The sequence below is a fragment of the Hylobates moloch genome, unplaced genomic scaffold, assembly GCF_009828535.3.
Source record: "Hylobates moloch isolate HMO894 unplaced genomic scaffold, HMol_V3 SCAFFOLD_2, whole genome shotgun sequence".
Taxonomy (NCBI): Eukaryota; Metazoa; Chordata; class Mammalia; order Primates; family Hylobatidae; genus Hylobates; species Hylobates moloch.
The window spans coordinates 45,274,672-45,293,831 of NW_026652277.1; the positions used below are offsets into that span (position 1 = coordinate 45,274,672).

Sequence of the window (19,160 nt, forward strand, 5' to 3'; positions counted from 1 at the left end):
AATGGTCATCATGTGTAAAATAATTAGCCAGTTGAAATATTGATGCTGAGCTTTTGTGAACAAATGAATCAAATAGCTAAGCTGGGTTCATTCAGACTTTATCTAAGTTTCTTTAAGCTTATCTCTACATTCTCCTTTTCCCTATTTAAAAAAGGAAACACTTTCCAGAAAGAGACCAACAGATCATTAGCTGATGCAGTATCTCCAGAATTATTTTTCTTTTTTTTTAGACCAGGCCTTGTTCTGTTGCCTAGGCTGGAGTGCAGTAGCACAATCACAGCTCACTGAACCACGAACTCCTGGACTCAAGCAATCCTCCTGCCTCAGCCTCCTGGGTAGCTGGGACTACAGACACATGCCACCACATCCAGCTAATTTTTTTCTATAGTTTTTTTTTTTTTTTTTTTTTTTTGAGACAGGGTCTTACTATGTTGCCCAGAATGGTCTCGAGCTCCCAGGCTCAAGCAATCCTCTGCCTCAGCCTCCCAAAGTGCTGGGATTACAGATGTGAGCCACTGCACCTGGCCCCTAGAATTGTTTCTAGAGGTGAAACTTCAAGGTGAAATATAGTACATAACTGCTTTTCAGATAAACAAGTCCAGAGAGCACATTCTCTTGGGTTCTCTTGACGTGAGCTAAGCTACTGTTAGCACTTGGCATCACTTCATATTTGAGGTGTTCCAACCCATTAGAACACGTGAACAAGGCCTGCTTCCACAGCTGGCTTCTATCTGGTAGTCCCATTAACAACTGGACACACCTCTTCCCTGGAGCTCTGTGTAGACAGTACCTCCTCCCTAGGACTATACAAAGACTGAACCGGAAGGAGGAGGACAGAGCAGAGCCATGAACATCATCCTAGAAATCCTTCTGCTTCTGATCACCATCATCTACTCCTACTTGGAGTCGTTGGTGAAGTTTTTCATTCCTCAGAGGAGAAAATCTGTGGCTGGGGAGATTGTTCTCATTACTGGAGCTGGGCATGGAATAGGCAAGCGGACTGCTTATGAATTTGCAAAACGACAGAGCATACTGGTTCTGTGGGATATTAATAAGGTAATGTACACATCTTCCAACTTTTTAAAGTCACAGAGTAAGATATGTATTTTAAGAATTATTTGACTTACCATCTACTTATCTTTGTATTTTTGTTTTTCAAAGTTTGATAAATTCCCTGGTCCCTTAGTCTGTATATGTGTCAGGTTAGTTAGGTGAAGGGAATGTAATTGAGAACTAAGCAGCGATTTTTATGACATGGTGTGCAGGTTGATAGCAAAGACTCAGGAGACAGGCTCCTTCCAAGCTGCTAAATGAGGCAAGTCACACATTATCTCTCAGCCTGTTTTCTTGGCTCTGAAGTGGGAATAATAACTTAGGGGATGGGCAAGAACGGGATCTGAAAATTACAGCTACAAACAAAAGTCAAACAAAGAACATGCAACAGAAACCTTTAGTGCCTCCCCTTATGCACAAGCAATACAATCCTAAAATATTTACTATCTGACCCTTTACAGAAAATGTTTGCCAGTCCCTAGTCAAAAGGATTAAATAAGTAATATTTTCAGCACTTAGCACATGATAAACGATACCTGGCACATGATAAACAATAACTGTGTTAAATAAAATATGTGTGCAGTGAGTCAGGCCTTTCCTTGGACATTAGTATTTTTCCTGTGTTCTTACTTGTAAACACTACATTAACAACACCAAATAAAACCGAAGGAACTGAAATCTTGTATCATTTTCTCTAAACTTGTAAATTCTGGTAAGGCCATGAAAATATACGCAGAAAAGTGTTTGCAGGATTTTAGGATTGGAAAAATTGTGAAGTACTTCTTGAGAATCACATTTTCCGCAAATTACAGTGAGGTTTTAATTACCATTATATTATTACTTTCTCATGTTCTTTGCTGTCATGTTTAGCTGAAACCTAAAATGTCTCCTAAACTTAGAGAACTAATTCTTTTCTGGGTTTTTCTGAATAGTGAAGAATACTATACAAAAAAGCTACTACATTTTTATTTAACAGATATGAGCATTTATATAATAGATGAGTTGATGTATATAAAAATGATTTGCCATCTGTTTGGTCTTTGAAGAAATTCGAATGAACTTTCTGGAAGACAGCAAAAATTTACAAATAGAGAAAATTGTTGCCTGCTGTTCTCAGGCATTTGTCCAAAAATATAAATAAGTATAAATCTATGAAAAGGGCTTGATGAAATCTAACCTTCAAATCTCTTTCCAGATGTGTATTTTTGGGGAAAGGGCTATATTTATTAAGTTCTTTTTAATTTTAAAATTTCCAGAGACAAGAGAAAAGTAAATTAGAAGGAAGTCGTATTAAAAATGACTTCAGGGCGGGTGCAGTGGCTCACATCTGTAATACCAGCACTTTGGGAGGCCGAGGTGGGCAGATTGCTGGAGCCCAGGAGTTCGAGACCAGCCTGGGCAGCACAGCAAAACCCCCATCTCTACAAAAAATACAAAAATTAGCTGGGTGTGGTGGTGCACACCCGTAGTCCCAGCCACTCGGGAGGCTGAGGTGGGAGGATCGTTTCAGTTCAGGAAGCCAAAGCTGCAATAAGCTATGATGGCATCATTGCACTCCAAGCTGGGCAATAGATCCAGGCTCTGTCTCAAAAAAAAAAAAAGACTTAAGAAAAATGGGTAACCCAATCTCAAAAATTCTCTTTGAATCATTAAATTTCATGGTTAAACATTTAAGCTACTGAATGATTCACTCTAAGGCTGTAATGTAACTCAGATCTCCTTTAGATGAGAAAGATGCTATCTGAGTTTTCATCATAACTGGCTCCTTTTGCCCCGTGAGATGAGAGACACAGTAGCAGTTTGGCTCTTATGCAATCTAAACTGTTGCTTTGGGAATACGGTTCAAAAAACACACTGGAGTTTAAGCTAAAGCAAGTGTTTTGCTAACAAAAAGACAAGGCTTCTCATTTTGTAATTGTCTAGCTCAGTTATAAAACTGAAGAATAATTAATTCTTCAATCAAATCATCTGATGATGAATGCTCTGGTTACTAATGCTCTCTACTGACCTAGAAACAAATGAGAGAGTATGGTGTGGTTTATGCAATCTGGCAGGGAGCAAGCTACCAACTAAGTCAGTGAAAGACTCTCCTATTCTTTTTTTACTCTTCTGCAATCCCTCAAAAGGCTAATTGAGGGGATACTGACTTTGAGACTGGGTCCTAACATCCATGTTTGGGGAGTTCAGGCTGCTGCTCCAGGGTTTAGCCTACAGTGGTGAAATACAAAAGACCCAGAGACCACTCATTCGAGGACTGCCCTACATAGCAGCAACACCACTGTCATTCCAATACACAAAGAATAGGGCTTTTCAGGTATCCTTGCCTCTTTGTCACAGAGAAGAGTTTACAGATTGTGAGATGGAAAAGTATAATTTTTAAAACCTTATAATCTTTTCTATAAAAGTCATCTGATGTCAAAACTTGAAAAGAATTCTAATTTTCCAGAATGTGAGTCAAGAAACATTAGAGCAATTTTATCTTAGGAAAGAGGTCTTTGAATTTAGGCTGAAAGTAAATTGCTGTCTCCATGTCCTATGGTTATGGGCAAGTTTGGTACATAAATGAGAAATCCATCCAGTGGCCTTGCCCATCTCACTCCCAAACACCTGAAGAATGTAATATTATATCTCCTAGAGTAGCAGCATGGTCTCCCTATGAAAGTCCTTCTTCTGTAAGGAGCCTTCTTTCCCCTTACCTCCTAGGAGGATGAGTCAGAATCATCGAGAAACGTATGATGGGCAGAGGCATACAGTTTACCATTACCACAAGTTTAGAATTGCTACTTAGCACCTTACTGCCTATTACACAGTTGGTGCTCAACAAATGTATGATAAATTAATGGTTGAGTTTTTCTTTCTTCTCCATATTCATCTTCCATGACACCACGAAGAGTAATGTTTTTCAAGAATGTTCTTCAAGGTTTGAAAGTAGCCTGCTTTAGAGAAACTGTCTACTGTACAGCCTCCAACCAAAAGGAAAAGCTGGAAAAAGCATGAAGGGATTTGGTTCTGTTTTGTTTTGTTTTGTTTTGTTTGCTTTGGTTTTAATATGAGCATTCCCTGGCAGAAAAGGCAGAGGTAATCTCATTGCAACTAGGCAATCACTCTCAAGAAATTTTCTAACAAATAAGGAGGCCAATATTTATTTTATATTTTATATTTTACTTATTTTATTTTATTTTTTATTTTACTTTACGAGACGAAGTCCCCCTCTGTCACCCAGGTTGGAGTGCAATGGAATGATTTCAGCTCACTGCAACTTCCGCCTCCCGGGTTCAAGTGATTCTCCTGTCTAAACTTTCCGAGTAGCTGGGATTACAGGCTCCCACCACCACGCCCGGCTAATTTTTTGTATTTTTAGTAGAGACGGGGTTTCACCGTGCTGGCCAGGCTGGTCTCAAACTCCTGACCTCAAGGGATCCACCCTCCTGGGCCAACCAAAGTGCTGGGATTACAGGCGTGAGCCACCGCGCCTAGCCGCAGGTTAATCTTCTAAAAATGTTTCTTCTCCAATGTCTTCTCCTCCACTTTTTTCGGAATTTGTTTCTTCCAATTACAGCGTGGTGTGGAGGAAACTGCAGCTGAGTGCCGAAAACTAGGCGTCACTGCGCATGCGTATGTGGTAGACTGCAGCAACAGAGAAGAGATCTATCGCTCTCTAAATCAGGTGAGACTGCAGGTTCACAAATTTCCTCAGATGATTTTGTTTCCTAGGACGCTGACATGGAAAATGAGAAAGTTCTTTATGACTGCCTGATTTAAATTGGATTTTAGCTGCTAACTGAAGTAGTTATGTGACCAAGGAAGGATATATACTTTTTTCTTGTATGTAATCCACTCAGCTCTGCCCATTATTATTATTCATATTATTAATCAATTTCATTCTGATCAGAAGTGAGAGCAGTGGCACAGAGTGACTGACAAAAGATTTATCATCAGGGAATATGGATCACTTCCTAGTTTTGCTTTAGTCCTATTAAGTTTGCAGTAATTCCGTCTTCTCTTTAATTATTTCCCTTGTGAGATTTTATTTTGGTGTTAATGTAGTCTTCTATAGAAAACGTAATATTAATAATTATTATCACAATTATTTTAAAAGAGTAAATATCAAATAATCACAATGAACTAAGCACTCCAACAAACTTTACATTTTTTAATTTAATCCCTACAATAACTCTGTAAACTTCATTTTACAGATAAGCAAATTATGACTCAGAGAGGTTAAGCCAGACCCAGGTCATGTAGTTATTAGGTTATGAAATCAGGATTTCTCAACCAGCACTTTAGACCAGGTGCGGTGGTTCACACATGTAATCCCAGCACTTTGTGAGGCCAAGGTGGAAGGATCACATGAGACCAAGAGTTCAAGACCAGCCTGGGCAACATAGTGAGACCCTATCTCTAAAAAAAAAATAAAAATGTTTAAAGAAAAACACATTTTTTAAAAAGGAACACTTTAAAAATATTTGGTCAGAACTTACATAGGAATTTATCAACATAAATGTTAATTTCACTTTACTGATAAACTTGCAAAACATGATGTGCTGGGTACTGAAATTTAGATGTTAAAAGAACAGTTTATCCTACCTTTATGACAGTGTTCCCTTGGCCTCCACTATTTGAGCTCAACAGTCTTTCTTGCCTGAACTCTGAGAGACCTCATACAGTAGAAGAAAGACTCTAATCTCTGGATTATATTGGTCCCAAAACTTTGAGTTTGAATAACATACCCAATGAAAGTGTTGTTTCAATTTCAAAAGGTGAAGAAAGAAGTGGGTGATGTAACAATCGTGGTGAATAATGCCGGGACAGTATATCCAGCTGATCTTCTCAGCACCAAGGATGAAGAGATTACCAAGACATTTGAGGTCAACATCCTAGGACATTTTTGGGTGAGTGTGAGTCAGAAACATTTCTGATTTGTGCACCTTCTCTAAAGGTACATGAAACTTATAACGGAGTTCACATACTTCTGGACAGGAAACTGGCCAGATCTTTGCCTTAATCAAGAATCATTAAATTTGTTTGAGTAGAAGAACCACAGAATCTCTGACACAAGGACACAGAATTCAAGTGGACACAACACACCAGAATGTAAGCTACTTGGTATGTCTTGTCCACCAGTATCTGACACAAAGCTTGGCATGTAGCAGGAGGTCAACAAATGTTTGTGGAGGTTGGTTAAGGGTTGTCAGTGCACATTTTCTCAATGCTTTCACTTGTGACTTCATTTATTTCCCTCCACACCATGATTTTGTAATGTGTCCTCATTTTGTGGAATTTTAGAATGGAAAGGACATCAGAAGTAATTACTTGGATGTCTGTAGGGTCGAGGACACTTTTGGACGAGACTCGGAGTCAAGTTCTAGATCCATGGGGTGCTGGATCCGAGAAATGCAGCTATACAGACCTCATATAATTGGCTAGTTTTGTGGGAGATGGAAATATCAACTTCAACTGCCTTTGTATAGAAATTTTTATGATTAATCTTCCAGTGCCTCAATATTAGTGTAGAATCTAGGGCAAATCTGGATTCTAGAAGAAAGAAGAAAAAAAAAGAGATGTGTCCCCCTTACCTTTACCAGCTCCTCACATATGTGAATTGGCTCCCATGCCCACCAAACTACATGGAGACCTCATACATTAGTTACCTATAGCTGCATGACAAATTATACAAAACTTAGTGGTTTAAAGCAACAATATATGTTCACTATTCTCTCACAGTTTCTATGGGTTGGGAATTTGGGGGTAGCTTGGGTTGGGAGTTCTAGTTCTATGAATTTGCATAGGATTTATTAAATTCTTATAAAATTTTATTGATGTTTCTCACAAAAGAGGTTTTGGAAAAAAAGAAAGACTTGTTTTCTGTAACATCAACATATAATATACAATATTACAAATAGAGAGATAGTGAATTCAATCATGATGCATTAGTGTGGTGTAGAACTCTCAGCTTACACTAACTACTCAACTGTCTTAATACAGTTACACAAGATTTCACTCTTTTAATTAGAATGATAAAGCCCTAAACCAAAAAATTACATGACACCAAATTATCATAAGGAATAATTTTAGTTCTGAAAACTCCGAATTTTTCCCTTAATATTGTTTAGATGACATATCCAAAAAAGGATCTATTTGATTCCTTCTGAAGGGAAGGAGAGGGAGTACTGAGATTAGTGTTGGCATGGGGCTTACCATACCAATAAATTTGTATCTTGATTTCTATCATTTGTATGGAATTAATCATGGAATGCTTGGAAGTATTTTATTTCATTGTATAAGTTCTCTCAAATGCCTTTCTGTCTTAACAAAAATAAAACTACCTGATTTGGAAACCTAATGGCTGTGTCATTGTCTTTCTTCTTTCTGCAATGATCGTTAAGATCACAAAAGCACTTCTTCCATCGATGATGGAGAGAAATCATGGCCACATCGTCACAGTGGCTTCAGTGTGCGGCCACGAAGTGATCCCTTACCTCATCCCATATTGGTAAGTATCACATGCCAGCCATGTTATATATTTTTATACTTTGAAGGGAGCATTACACTTCAAATTGTTACCACTGGAGAGTGTCCTGGTTCTCGGCATCTTGAATAAAGAATTGGACAAAGCGCACCAACAAAGCCAGAAAAGAATGAAGCAACAAAAGCAGAGATTTATTCAAAATGAAAGTACGCTCTGCAGGGTGGGAGTGGGCCCAAGCACAGGGGCTCAAGAGCCAATTACAGAATTTTCTGAGGTTTAAATACCCCCTAGAGGTTTCCACTGGTTACTTGGTGTACGCCCTATGTCAATGAAGAGGATAAATTAAAGTTACAAAGTCATTTACTCAGTGTACACCCTATGTAAATGGAGAGGATGTTTCCTGTCATAGCTGAAGTGTTTCCATTTGATTTAGTTCTAGGAAGTCAGCATGAATCGGCCTTATGTTGCCTGCTTCCAGACCCTCTTCTCCTGCCTCAAGATCACAATGCTGAGAGCAGAGTGATTTGGATTTACAGAATTTAAATTTATAGTAGTTTAGAATGTTTTTTTAATGACTTTTTCTAAAACAATGAAACCAGGTTGTAATTATATTTAAGATATTTTTAGATTTCTGCAAACTCCTCTGTAGAAAAATGAGAGAAAACAGTAATGCCAAGCATGTTTCCATTGTTTCCTGGAATAAGAAACAGAAAGCCCACAGACTAAGAAGCAAAACCTACAGAAGCTAAAATGAACACGTGTCTATGTCATGGCCTTGGTGCCCAAGATAAGACAATCAGAGTGGTCCCTGGATCAAAACATTTTACAGTGTGCTTGTGCCATGAAAGTGTGTGTGTGTGTGTGTGTGTGTGTGTGTGTGTGAGAGAGAGAGAGAGAGAGAGAGAGAAAACGACTCTACCTGACTAAAAGTTGAAGTTGCAGATACCACACTCCATGCACCACCAAAGACATAAAGGGAAGGAGGTGAGAGGCCTTAAGGATGTACTGCTGTATTTGCCAAATATCCTTTCCTGTAAACTCTTCTCCAGATCCTCATAATAAAATTAAGAGGCCAAAGTGGCAACCATTGTCAAGAGAAAAACTGTCAACCATTGTCAAGAGAATAACTCAGTTATTGAGAGAGAGAGGAGAAATGAGCAGAGTCCTACAGAAGTCTGTCAACACAGATATCAGTTTTGTAGAATTTCTAAATATATTTTTCCTGATTCATATTTTTCAAAATAAAAGCAGCAATAAAAACTGATTAGAAAACAGTTTGAAGATTCAATGGAAAAACCTTACATGTAGGACGGAAAACTGAACATTAAGCCCATCAATAGAGTTATTTTTGTTATTTTGTTATCATTGTTGTTTAAGAAATGAGATACGTTCACAATTCTGCTTAATCATGTAAGAAAATGAAAATGAATTGCCATTTATACTCTCAGAAAAATCACAAGTGGCTGATTTTTGGCTTCTACTTGTTCTTAAGCCAAATGATACCACCTTCTCACAGAAAGCTGAGGATTGGTTTCACTCTCCCTTAGCTAACAATGCTTAATAATTCTCTTACAGTTCCAGCAAATTTGCCGCCATTGGCTTTCACAGAGGTCTGACATCAGAACTTCAGGCCTTGGGAAAAACTGGTATCAAAACCTCATGTCTCTGCCCAGTTTTTGTGAATACTGGGTTCACCAAAAATCCAAGCACAAGGTAAGGTCAAAATCAAATTAGAATGGGACTGTGGTATGATAAATTGATATGAAAACTAATGAGAAATGTTTAGGCAGGCCAACTAGTAGAAGAAAATGAAAAAGGAAAAATATTTTTTCTTATTTATATTATTATGTTGAAATTAAAGGAATAAAGGGGAAAAACACATTGGGGACTAGCAGGAATGATCAGCCACCAATGAACTGGGGTATTTATTTGTGTCCAGGAAAAAGCACATATATTTGATCACTGTTAATAACCCTGTCTTTAAAATGCACATGTTCCAAGGACCAGCAAACAAATTGATTATCTAGCTCCTTAGTCAAGGTGAATTTCTGCAAGAACTCTTGTCTCTGGTGAGACAGGATTTGAGATCACAAAAGAAGAAAAATTAGTCCTGAAAGGAGAAGAAAAAAGCAGGAAGGTGTGGATAAGGACCCGAAAATTAAGCCATCTGCTTAACAAATTTTTCTAATCCTAGTATATATTCTGCTGCAGGTTAACAAAATATACCAAGCTTAATGATTCAAAACCAATTTGTTACTGGAAGGGAATTAATCCTAAATATATTCATTGAAAAGAACTAAACAATTCTCTGTTGAGTGCCGCCTCATTTGAGGATACTGACTCTTACAGCCTGAGTTAGCTGTGTGGTCTCTGCAGCTGGAGTCACTCCCTGCCACTGGAGTCCTTCATGGTGTTCGACCATAGGTACTGTCGACTAAAGAAAAAAAAAGTTTTTGTTTTTGTTTTTGTTTTTTTTGAGACAGAGTCTCACTCTGTCACCCAGGCTGGAGTACAGTGGCGCGATCTCAGCTCACCACAACCTCTGCCCTCTGGGATCAAGCAATTCTCCTTCCTCAGCCTCCTGAGTATTTGGGATTACAGGCGCCCACCACCACGCCTGGCTAATTTTTGTATTTTTAGTAGAGACGGAGTTTCGCCATGTTGGCCAGGCTGGTCTCGAACTCCTGATCTCAGGTGTCCTACCTGCCTCGGCCTCCTAAAATGCTGGGATTATAGGCGTGAGCCACTGCACCCGGCCAAAAAAATAAGTATTTAAAGAATTAAAGGTGTTAGTTTTATTTAGAAGCCTTACTGAAGACTACAGATGGAGGCCTATAGCCTGAGAGCAGCCCTTTAGAGAGGTTCAGTTGGACTGTTCTGGTAGTGGGGGCCATGTGCTCTATCCTGTATTGTCTTCAAAGCATCCTTCCAGAGAGCTGCACATTGTCACAGAGTCAGGGACTTTGTGAAATTATGCTGACAAGCAGAAGTGAGTAAATGTGGCTTCTTATATTTGCTACACTGTCTCACAGTACTTAATAAGTATGCCATATGTAAGTAAATACTATAGTACTATTGCAACTCCTGACTGTTTTCTTAGACAAGGAATTGGGCCCAATAAAAACCCTCTTGGTAGGCATTCAGGTTTAGTGTACCATGGCCTTTCCTAAGGGTATCCTGCCACGCTTGGGGAAGGCATGATAGATGAGGGGAGTAAGGATAATGGAACTCTGGGTACAGGGTTCCTGGGGGCTAACTTGGGGGCAGACACAGGCAGTGCTAAATATTTGGGATTGGTTTTATAGAGGTTGCTAGATTGTGAATTTCCTTAGTAAGGGCTAAGGCATTGATATGTAATGTCACACTTGGCTCTGAGGCTGGGTTGTTGGATCCATGTAGATGAAATCAGGGAGAGAAAGGGCAGAACAGAGTAATTTAGAAATGTATTGATTCATATTACTCTCTGTTGGCTTGCTATTCAATGCAGTGGAGAACTCAATCACATAATAATCTTCAGCAAACCACAGATCATCCCAGGGAATGAAGTTTTAACATTTGCTGGTTCCCTAACTTCTCACCCAGCCGAGGCTGTTCAGTCCATGCCTGGGCATCTTAATTTGAATAAAACATTTTAAATCCATTTTTCTGTCATCATCTTGCACTAACAGACAATTCTACACTAAGCCTATGTTTATGAATATTTCTCAGAATACATGTACACAGCCTTCAGTATAAGGAAGGTCATACCTCCAGTTGTCATACTCCTTGGGCCCCTCTTAAATTCTCATTAAACTGCAGGATAGGCAAGTCAGAGGTGAATCTCAAATACGAAATTCTTACCGGAAAGGAGTCCCAATCCAGACCCCAAGAGAGGGTTCTTAGATTTCTCACAAGAAAGAATTCGGGGCAAGGCCACAGTGCAAAGCAAAAGCAAGTTTATTAGGAAAGTAAAGGAGTAGAGAAGAGCTACTCCATGGAGAAGAATGGCTTGAGCTGCTCCACCAAGGATATTTAGAGTTACTTCTGGATTATATGCTAAACAAGGGGTGGATTATTCATGAGTTTTCTGGGAAAGGGGTGAGCACTTCCCAGAACTGAGATTTCCTCCCCTTTTTAGACCATATAGGGTAACTTCCTGCCATTGCCATGGTGTTTGTAAACTGTCATAGTGCTGGTGGAAGTGTCTCTTAGCTTGCTAATGTATTATAGTTAGCTTATAATGAGCAGTGAGGACAACCAGAGGTCACTTTCATCACCATCTTGGTTTTGGTGGGTTTTGGCCGGCTTCTTTACTGCACCCTATTTTATCAACAAGGTCTTTATGACCTGAATCTTGTACCAACCTCCTATCTCATCCTGTGACAAAGAATGCCTTAACTTCCTGGGAATGCAGCCCAGTAGATGTCAGCCTTATTTTACCCAGACCCTATTCAAGATGGAGTTGCTCTGATTTAAACGCCTCTGACAAAATGACGACCTCAAAACAATCCAGCTTTATGGAATACCTCCACAAGAAAGAAAATATACTTAACTATAGAATTTTCTCCTTGCATCTAACAGGCTTTGAGATGTCAGATGTTTCCTTCCTGTCCCATGATTAATCCTAGCCATTCCTCTTTCTTGTCTGGCTCCTCTACTCCTTACCATCTAATGCCTTGCCACCATTTTGGTATTTTGACTAAGTGAGCTATGAAACACACCTACTGGATATGAAAGTATAAGTTTCTGACATCAACATGGGATGTGGGGGAAGTGGGTAGGGTGGCATTAATGCAGCCAATCGTGGCATATTTTAAATCTTCATTCTAAATTTAGTAAAAATATAGGATAAGTTTCCTGCCATCATTTACTTATAAAATTAAGATTTTAAAAAATAAAAATAATATTTTCCTCTTTTTAATCACAGATTATGGCCTGTATTGGAGACAGATGAAGTTGTAAGAAGTCTGATAGATGGAATACTTACCAATAAGAAAATGATTTTTGTTCCATCATATATCAATATCTTTCTGAGACTACACAAGTAAGTACAGCACAGAACACCCAAATACTAAAACACCTGTAGAGCTTTTGTTTTGTTTTGTTTTTAGACAGTCTCACTCTGTCACCCTGGCTGGATTGCAGTGGTTGCAGTGGCATGATCTTGGCTCACTGCAACCTCCGCCTCCTGGGTTCAAGCAATTCTCGTGCCTTAGACCCCCAAGTAACTGGGACTATAGCTGTGTGCTACCACACCACACCCAGCTAATTTTTGTATTTTTTGATAGAGACGGGGTTTCCCCATGTTGACCAGGCTGGACTCGAACTCCTGACCTCAAGTTATCCTCCTGTCTTGGCCTCCTAAAGTGCCAGGATTACAAGCATGAGCCACCATGCCTGGTCCAATAGAGCTATTATTATGGAGCATCTTTCAGTTGTGAAAATTGGCATGGAAACTCTCCATCCCTGGGGAGAACAGTTGTTTCCTCTGTTATTTTCCTACCCAGTCTATAAAAAGAGAATGATTCATTTTCTCTACCAAATCTACTGTCTCTGCCCAAACTTTGCTGAAGACTATTCTAACTAAAGGAAACACAGTTTAAAAAGAATGCAATATAGTGAAGTAGTTAATAATAAAGACTCCATTTTTTAAAGTCTGCTGGAAGTTTGGTTGGGATTGCACTGAATCTACAGATCAATTGGGGAGAATTGACATATCAACAATATTGAGTTTTCTAATCCAAGAACATAATATCTATTTTTTCAATCTTCTTCAAAATCTTTAAATATTTAAATTGTATTTTGTAGATTTTGGTGTTTAAGTCTTGCACACATTTTGTCAGATTTATTCCAAAGTATTTCACGGGTTCTTTCTTTTTTTTTTTTGAGACAGAATTTCACCCTTGTTGCCCAGGCTGGAGTGCAGTGGCGTGATCTTGGCTCACTGCAACTTCTGCCTCCTAGCTTCAAGTGATTCTCCTGCCTCAGCCTCCCAAGTAGCTGGGATTACAGGCACCTGCCCCCTCGCCCAACTAATTTTTTGTATTTGTAGTAGAGACAGGGTTTCACCATGTTGGCAAGGCTGGTCTAGAACTCCTGACCTCATGTGATCCACCTGCCTCAGGCTCCCAAAGTGCTGGGATTACAGGCATGAGCCATCATGCCCAGCCCTATTTCACGGTTTTTGATGCTAATGCAAATGGCATTTAAAAAAATTTTATATTTCCCATTGTTTGTTGTCAGTATATATTGGATTTTTGTAATTTGATCTCATATTTTGCAGTCTTGCTAAATTGCTAAACTTTTTGTTTGCTAAACTCGATAAGCTTTTTTTTTTTTTTTTTTGGTAGATTCCTGGGCCTCTAATTTTCTTTATGGGAAAGTTTTTAATTACAAATTTAATTTCTTTAATAGCTACATGGCTATTCAATTTACTTATTAATTCTTGGTAATTTGTGTCTTTCAAGGAATTTGTCCATTTCATCTAAGTTGTAGAATTTCTTTGGCATAAATTTGTACATAACATTCCCTTATTATCCTTTTAATGTCTTTAGAATGTCTTATTTATTCATTTATTTATTTTTTTTTTTGAGACAGAGTCTCGCTCTGTTGCCCAGGCTGGAGTGCAGTGGCACAATCTTGGCTCACTGCAAGCTCCACCTCCTGGGTTCACACCATTCTCCTGCCTCAGCTTCCCTAGCTGCTGGGACTACAGGTGCCTGCCACCATGCCCGGCTTTTTTTTTTTTTTTTTTTTTTTAGTAGAGACGGGGTTTCACCGTGTTAGCCAGGATGGTCTCGATCTCCTGACCTGGAGATCCGCCTGCCTCGGCCTCCCAAAGTGCTGGGATTACAGGCTTGAGCCACCAAGCCCAGCCTATTTATTTATTTAGTAGAGACAGTCTCACTTTGTTGCCCAGGCAACAAAGGTTTTGAATGCCTGGCCTCAAGCAGTCCTCCTGCCTTGGCCTCCCAAAGTGCTGGGATTACAGGCATGAGCCACTGCACCTGGCCAAATGAATATGCTGATAATATCTTCTTTATAAGGATGTTATAAGAATAAAATAATGTAATACAAACAAAGCCCCTGTCACTGAAAAGGTATAGACTTCAAATGTTAAAGTCTTAGAGAACAGAATTTATATGAAATAGCAACAGCGACAATTTCCCAGAGGAAATACTCTCTCAGCTTTCTTCTGAGGAGCAGTTTCTAAATTGAAATTGTATCAGTGAGAAGATAACTATACGAACTTCATAAGCCTTGGACCTTTTTGAAACAAATCCATATAAACTATGAACAAACTTGAAATAGAACAATTTGAAAACAGGGTACAAACTGCATTGGTGTATCAATTTCAGTATTTTGTTTTAGCTTAAATAGACTGACTTGAGATAACAAAAGGAGAACCCTGACCCCCAAGCAACATCATCTCGAGAGTTGACTAGGCTGGGTGTGGTGTCTCACGCCTGTAATCCCAGCACTTTGGGAGGCCACAGCAGGCCTCACTTGAGGTCAGGCATTCGAGACCAGCCTGGCCAACATGGTGAAACCTCAGCTCTACTAAAAATATGAAAATTAGCAGGCATAGTGGCCTGCACCTGTAATACCAGGCACTTGCAGGAGAATCGCTTGAACCCGGAAGGCAGAGATTGCACTAAACCGAGATTGTGCCACTGCACTCCAGCCTGGGCAACAGGAGACTCTGTCTCGGAAAAATAAATTTAAAAAAAATGAAAAAAAATAATAGTTGACTAAATTAATGTCTTGGTACTAAGCACTGTAGGAAGTGAGTTTCATGGAACCCCTACTCTCTTGGGGCCCAAAGCAAGTCATACTAATATTGAAAATTACATGCATATGTACATGCATATACATGCATATGACCAAGGTGATAGAAATAATTATTCTGCCTGAGTTGGAGAATAGTATCCCAGTAAAATAAACAAGAGTCTCAAAGTCTTTTATATCCTTTGAAGCTGTCACGGTGGTTTGTAACTAGGCAACAGGTATATATTGTTAATCTTCTTTGCATTTAATTCCTTTTACAGAGAGACACAATTTTATGAGCAGATGCAATTACTAGCCTGAAGGTTTCTTTGTGAGGATAGTTAAAAGGCCCACATGAGCTCTCTTCTTATCCTTGTCCTTCTTTCAGCCAGATCTTCCCTGCCCCTTTGCTCATTCCCCCATCTTTCACCCACCTACCCCCAAAACAAGGAAGTAAATCTTGCATTAGTCAACAATACCAAAGTGATTTTCAATATGACTTTCTTTGCAGAATGTTATTTCTGTCTCTTTACATTCACATATTGTCTTCCTTTTCTTTTAGATTGGGTCTCACTCTGTTGCCCAGGCTGGAGTGCAGTGGCTTGATCTTGGCTCACTGTAACCTCTGCCTCCCGAGTTCAAGCGATTCTCCTGCCTCAGCCTCCTGAGTAGCTGGGATTACAGGCATGTGCCACCAAGCCTGGCTAATTTTTTTGTATTTTTAGTAGAGACAGGGTTTCACCATGTTGGTCAAGCTGGTCTCGAATTCCTGACCTCATGATCTGCCCACCTCTGTCTCTCAAAGTGCTGGGATTACAGGCGTGAGCCACTGGGCCAGCCACTCTCTTCCTTTCATCTGCCTACTCATCTCTTATGCATTCCTGGACATCAGTTGTCCTCTTGAAGCTTTCCTCCACTATCCCAGCCCATGTGAATCCTCCTTCCAGTTATAGCCCTTAAATCTAGATGGCTGATATTTTTCAATAATTGTTTTAAGATGACCATTTTAGCCTATCAGCTAAACAATATCAAAGATGATAGCTATTTTTTAAGTACTTTAGTTTACCTTATTATAGAGTGCATAATAGATATTCAGTAAATAGTAAAGGAGAGGTGAAGACTTGCATGGAATGGATTCTGGTGGTGTCTCTTGGTGAGCTTTTAGCATCAAGATTAATCAGCAGTTTCAGCAGTGAGCTCAGACTTTCAGTTTTAGATCTTTACTCATATCAGATAAGAGAGTGAGAAGAGTGGTATGTATCAGTGCTTTATTTATATTTGCATACAATTTGAACTATGAATATTACAAAGGTGCACACCTGGGTTCAGACAGATTGACTGATTTAAAATGACCAAAGATGACCCGTGTTAAGCAACCTGGGTATCTTAGGATGCACTCCCTGGAGAGGGAATGTTCCCAAAAACATTTTCAGAGGGACGAACCATATGAAATTCAGTAAAACATAAATCATGAGGAAAACTGATTACTCTATTTTTGACATGAAATGAGAGTTTTAATGCATGGTTACAATTATTAATGTACTCTGCTGCAAGACGTTAATAAAGTTACTTTTTTGCAGGCTAGAATGTCTTGATGCTGTAATCAGAACACACTTTTTTTCCCTTCCAGCTTCACATGCAGATTCATAATTGGGCTGACTTCTAATAACTGCAATGTTTTCTGCCTTGGGCTTGCTGCAGAAGCCTGACAAAATAGTGTTTGTTTAGGCAATTATTTATTTATTTATTTATTTATTTATTTATTTATTTTGAGATGGAGTTTCATGATCTCGGCTCACCGCAACCTCTGCGTTTAGGCAATAATTTAGACTTTACCTTACTTGTGATTACTATAGCAATTACTATAGCCACAAGGCATAATTTTACTGTCTCATTTAAATTTTATGAATTTGAATGTTTTTACACTTTTCCTAATGAAGTCCACTGTGAAGTTACATCAAAAAAAAAAAAAAAAGAAAAGAAAAGAAAGAAAGATGCACACGTAAAAGAGAGGTGGTTGCAAGGGAAGAAAAGAACGGAGGAAAGTTAAAAGCAAACCAGATAACTCTCAGCGTATTCTAACTGACCAAAAAAAGAACTCTGTTGTCAAAGATTTTAAATGGAAAATTTTTCAATTTTTTTTTTCTTTTTTGTACAGGTTTCTTCCTGAACGCGCCTCAGCGATTTTAAATCGTATGCAGAATATTCAATTCGAAGCAGTGGTTGGCCACAAAATCAAAATGAAATGAATAAATAAGCTCCAGCCAGAGATGTATGCATGATAATGATATGAATAGTTTAGAATCAATGCTACAAAGCTTTATTTCACATTTTTTCAGTCCTGTTAATATTAAAAACATTGGTTTGGCACTAGCAGCAGTCAAATGAACAACATTAATTACCTGTCTTCCTGTTTCTCAAGAATATTAACGTAGTTTTTAATAGGTCTGTTTTTCCTTTCATGCCTCTTAAAAACTTCTATGCTTACATAAACATACTTAAAAGGTTTTCTTTAAGATATTTTATTTTTCCATTTAAAGGTGGACAAAAGCTATCTCCCTAAAAGTAAATACAAAGAGAACTTATTTACACAGGGAAGGTTTAAGACTGTTCAAGTAGCATTCCAATCTGTAGCCATGCCACAGAATATCAACAAGAACACAAAATGAGTGCACAGCTAAGAGATCAAATTTCAGCAGGCAGCTTTATCTCAACCTGGACATATGTTAAGATTCAGCATTTGAAAGATTTCCCTAGCCTCTTCCTTTTTCATCAGCCCAAAACGGTGTAACTCTATTCTGGACTTCATTGCTTGATTCTGTCTTCTGTATAACTCTTAAGTCCACCAAAAGTGAACCCTCTATATTTCCTCCCTTTTTATCATCTTATTAGATACATTACGAAAGGTGACTGACTCTGTTTTAAATCTGAGAATTTTAAGTTCTAGCCCCATGATAACCTCTTTCTTTGTAATTTATGTTTTCATATATCTTTGTTCCCAGAGATGTTTAGAAAATTTTAGGCTCAAAAATAATTAAAGCTAACACAGGAAAAAGAACCGTACTGGCTATTACATAACAAACAATGGATCCAAGAGAAGAAAAAGAAGAGAGAAAGGTTTTTTTGTTTTGTTTTGGTTTGGTTTTTGTTTTTTTGAGATGGAGTCTCACTCTGTCGCCCAGGCTAGAGTGCAGTGGCGCGATCTCAGCTCACTGCAAGCTCTGCCTCCTGGGTTCACGCCATTCTCCTGCCTCAGCCTCCCGAGTAGCTGGGACTACAGGCGCCCGCCACCACGCCCAGCTAATTTTTTGTATTTTTCGTAGAGATGGGGTTTCACCGTGTTAGCCAAGATGGTCTCGATCTCCTGACCTCGTGATCCACCCACCTCGGCCTCCCAAAGTGCTGGAATTACAGGCATGAGCCACCGGGCCCGGCCTTTTTTTTTTTTTTTTAATAGAAAAAATAATCTGACTCCCACTACATCAAGACTAATCTTGCTCTGTGTGTTTTTCACATATATTATAGAATGCTTTTGCGTGGACTATCCTCTTGTTTTTATTAAAAACAAATGATTTTTTAAAAGTCACTAACAAAAACAATTCACTAAAAATAAATATGTCATTATGCTTTAAAAAAATAACCTCTTGTAGTTATAAAATAAAACGTTTGACTTCTAATCTCTGTCTCTGTGAGTGTCCTTCAGGAACCGAGGATGTGGATGGTAACAGCTAGATCTGGCAGATATTAAATGAATCCAGGGGTTTTCTCACTCTGGTTTCTTTGACAGCAGGAGTGCTTGTTTATCAACTGAAACTTACTGAACGCTTTCTATGTGTGACATTAAGCATAGTGCTATTGTTTCGAATTTTTTTCTTAGTCACCGGTAATAATT

At 38.8% G+C, this 19,160-nt stretch overlaps 1 protein-coding gene across 2 annotated transcripts; it reads left to right on the forward strand.

The window, feature by feature from the left end:
* The first annotated feature begins 807 nt into the window (after window positions 1–807).
* HSD17B13 (hydroxysteroid 17-beta dehydrogenase 13) lies at window positions 808–18,945 on the forward strand. Of its 2 annotated transcripts, XM_032144259.2 has the most exons (7): window positions 808–1,056; window positions 4,613–4,720; window positions 5,814–5,945; window positions 7,440–7,546; window positions 9,098–9,235; window positions 12,429–12,545; window positions 17,427–18,945. In XM_032144259.2, the coding sequence occupies exons 1-7, from the start codon at window positions 847–849 to the stop codon at window positions 17,515–17,517; spliced, it is 903 nt and encodes a 300-aa protein (XP_032000150.1). In that variant the 5' UTR covers window positions 808–846; the 3' UTR covers window positions 17,518–18,945. The 2 variants fall into 2 exon arrangements, with proteins under 2 accessions (XP_032000150.1, XP_032000229.1); XM_032144338.2 differs by lacking the exon at window positions 4,613–4,720.
* The last annotated feature ends 215 nt before the right edge of the window (window positions 18,946–19,160 follow it).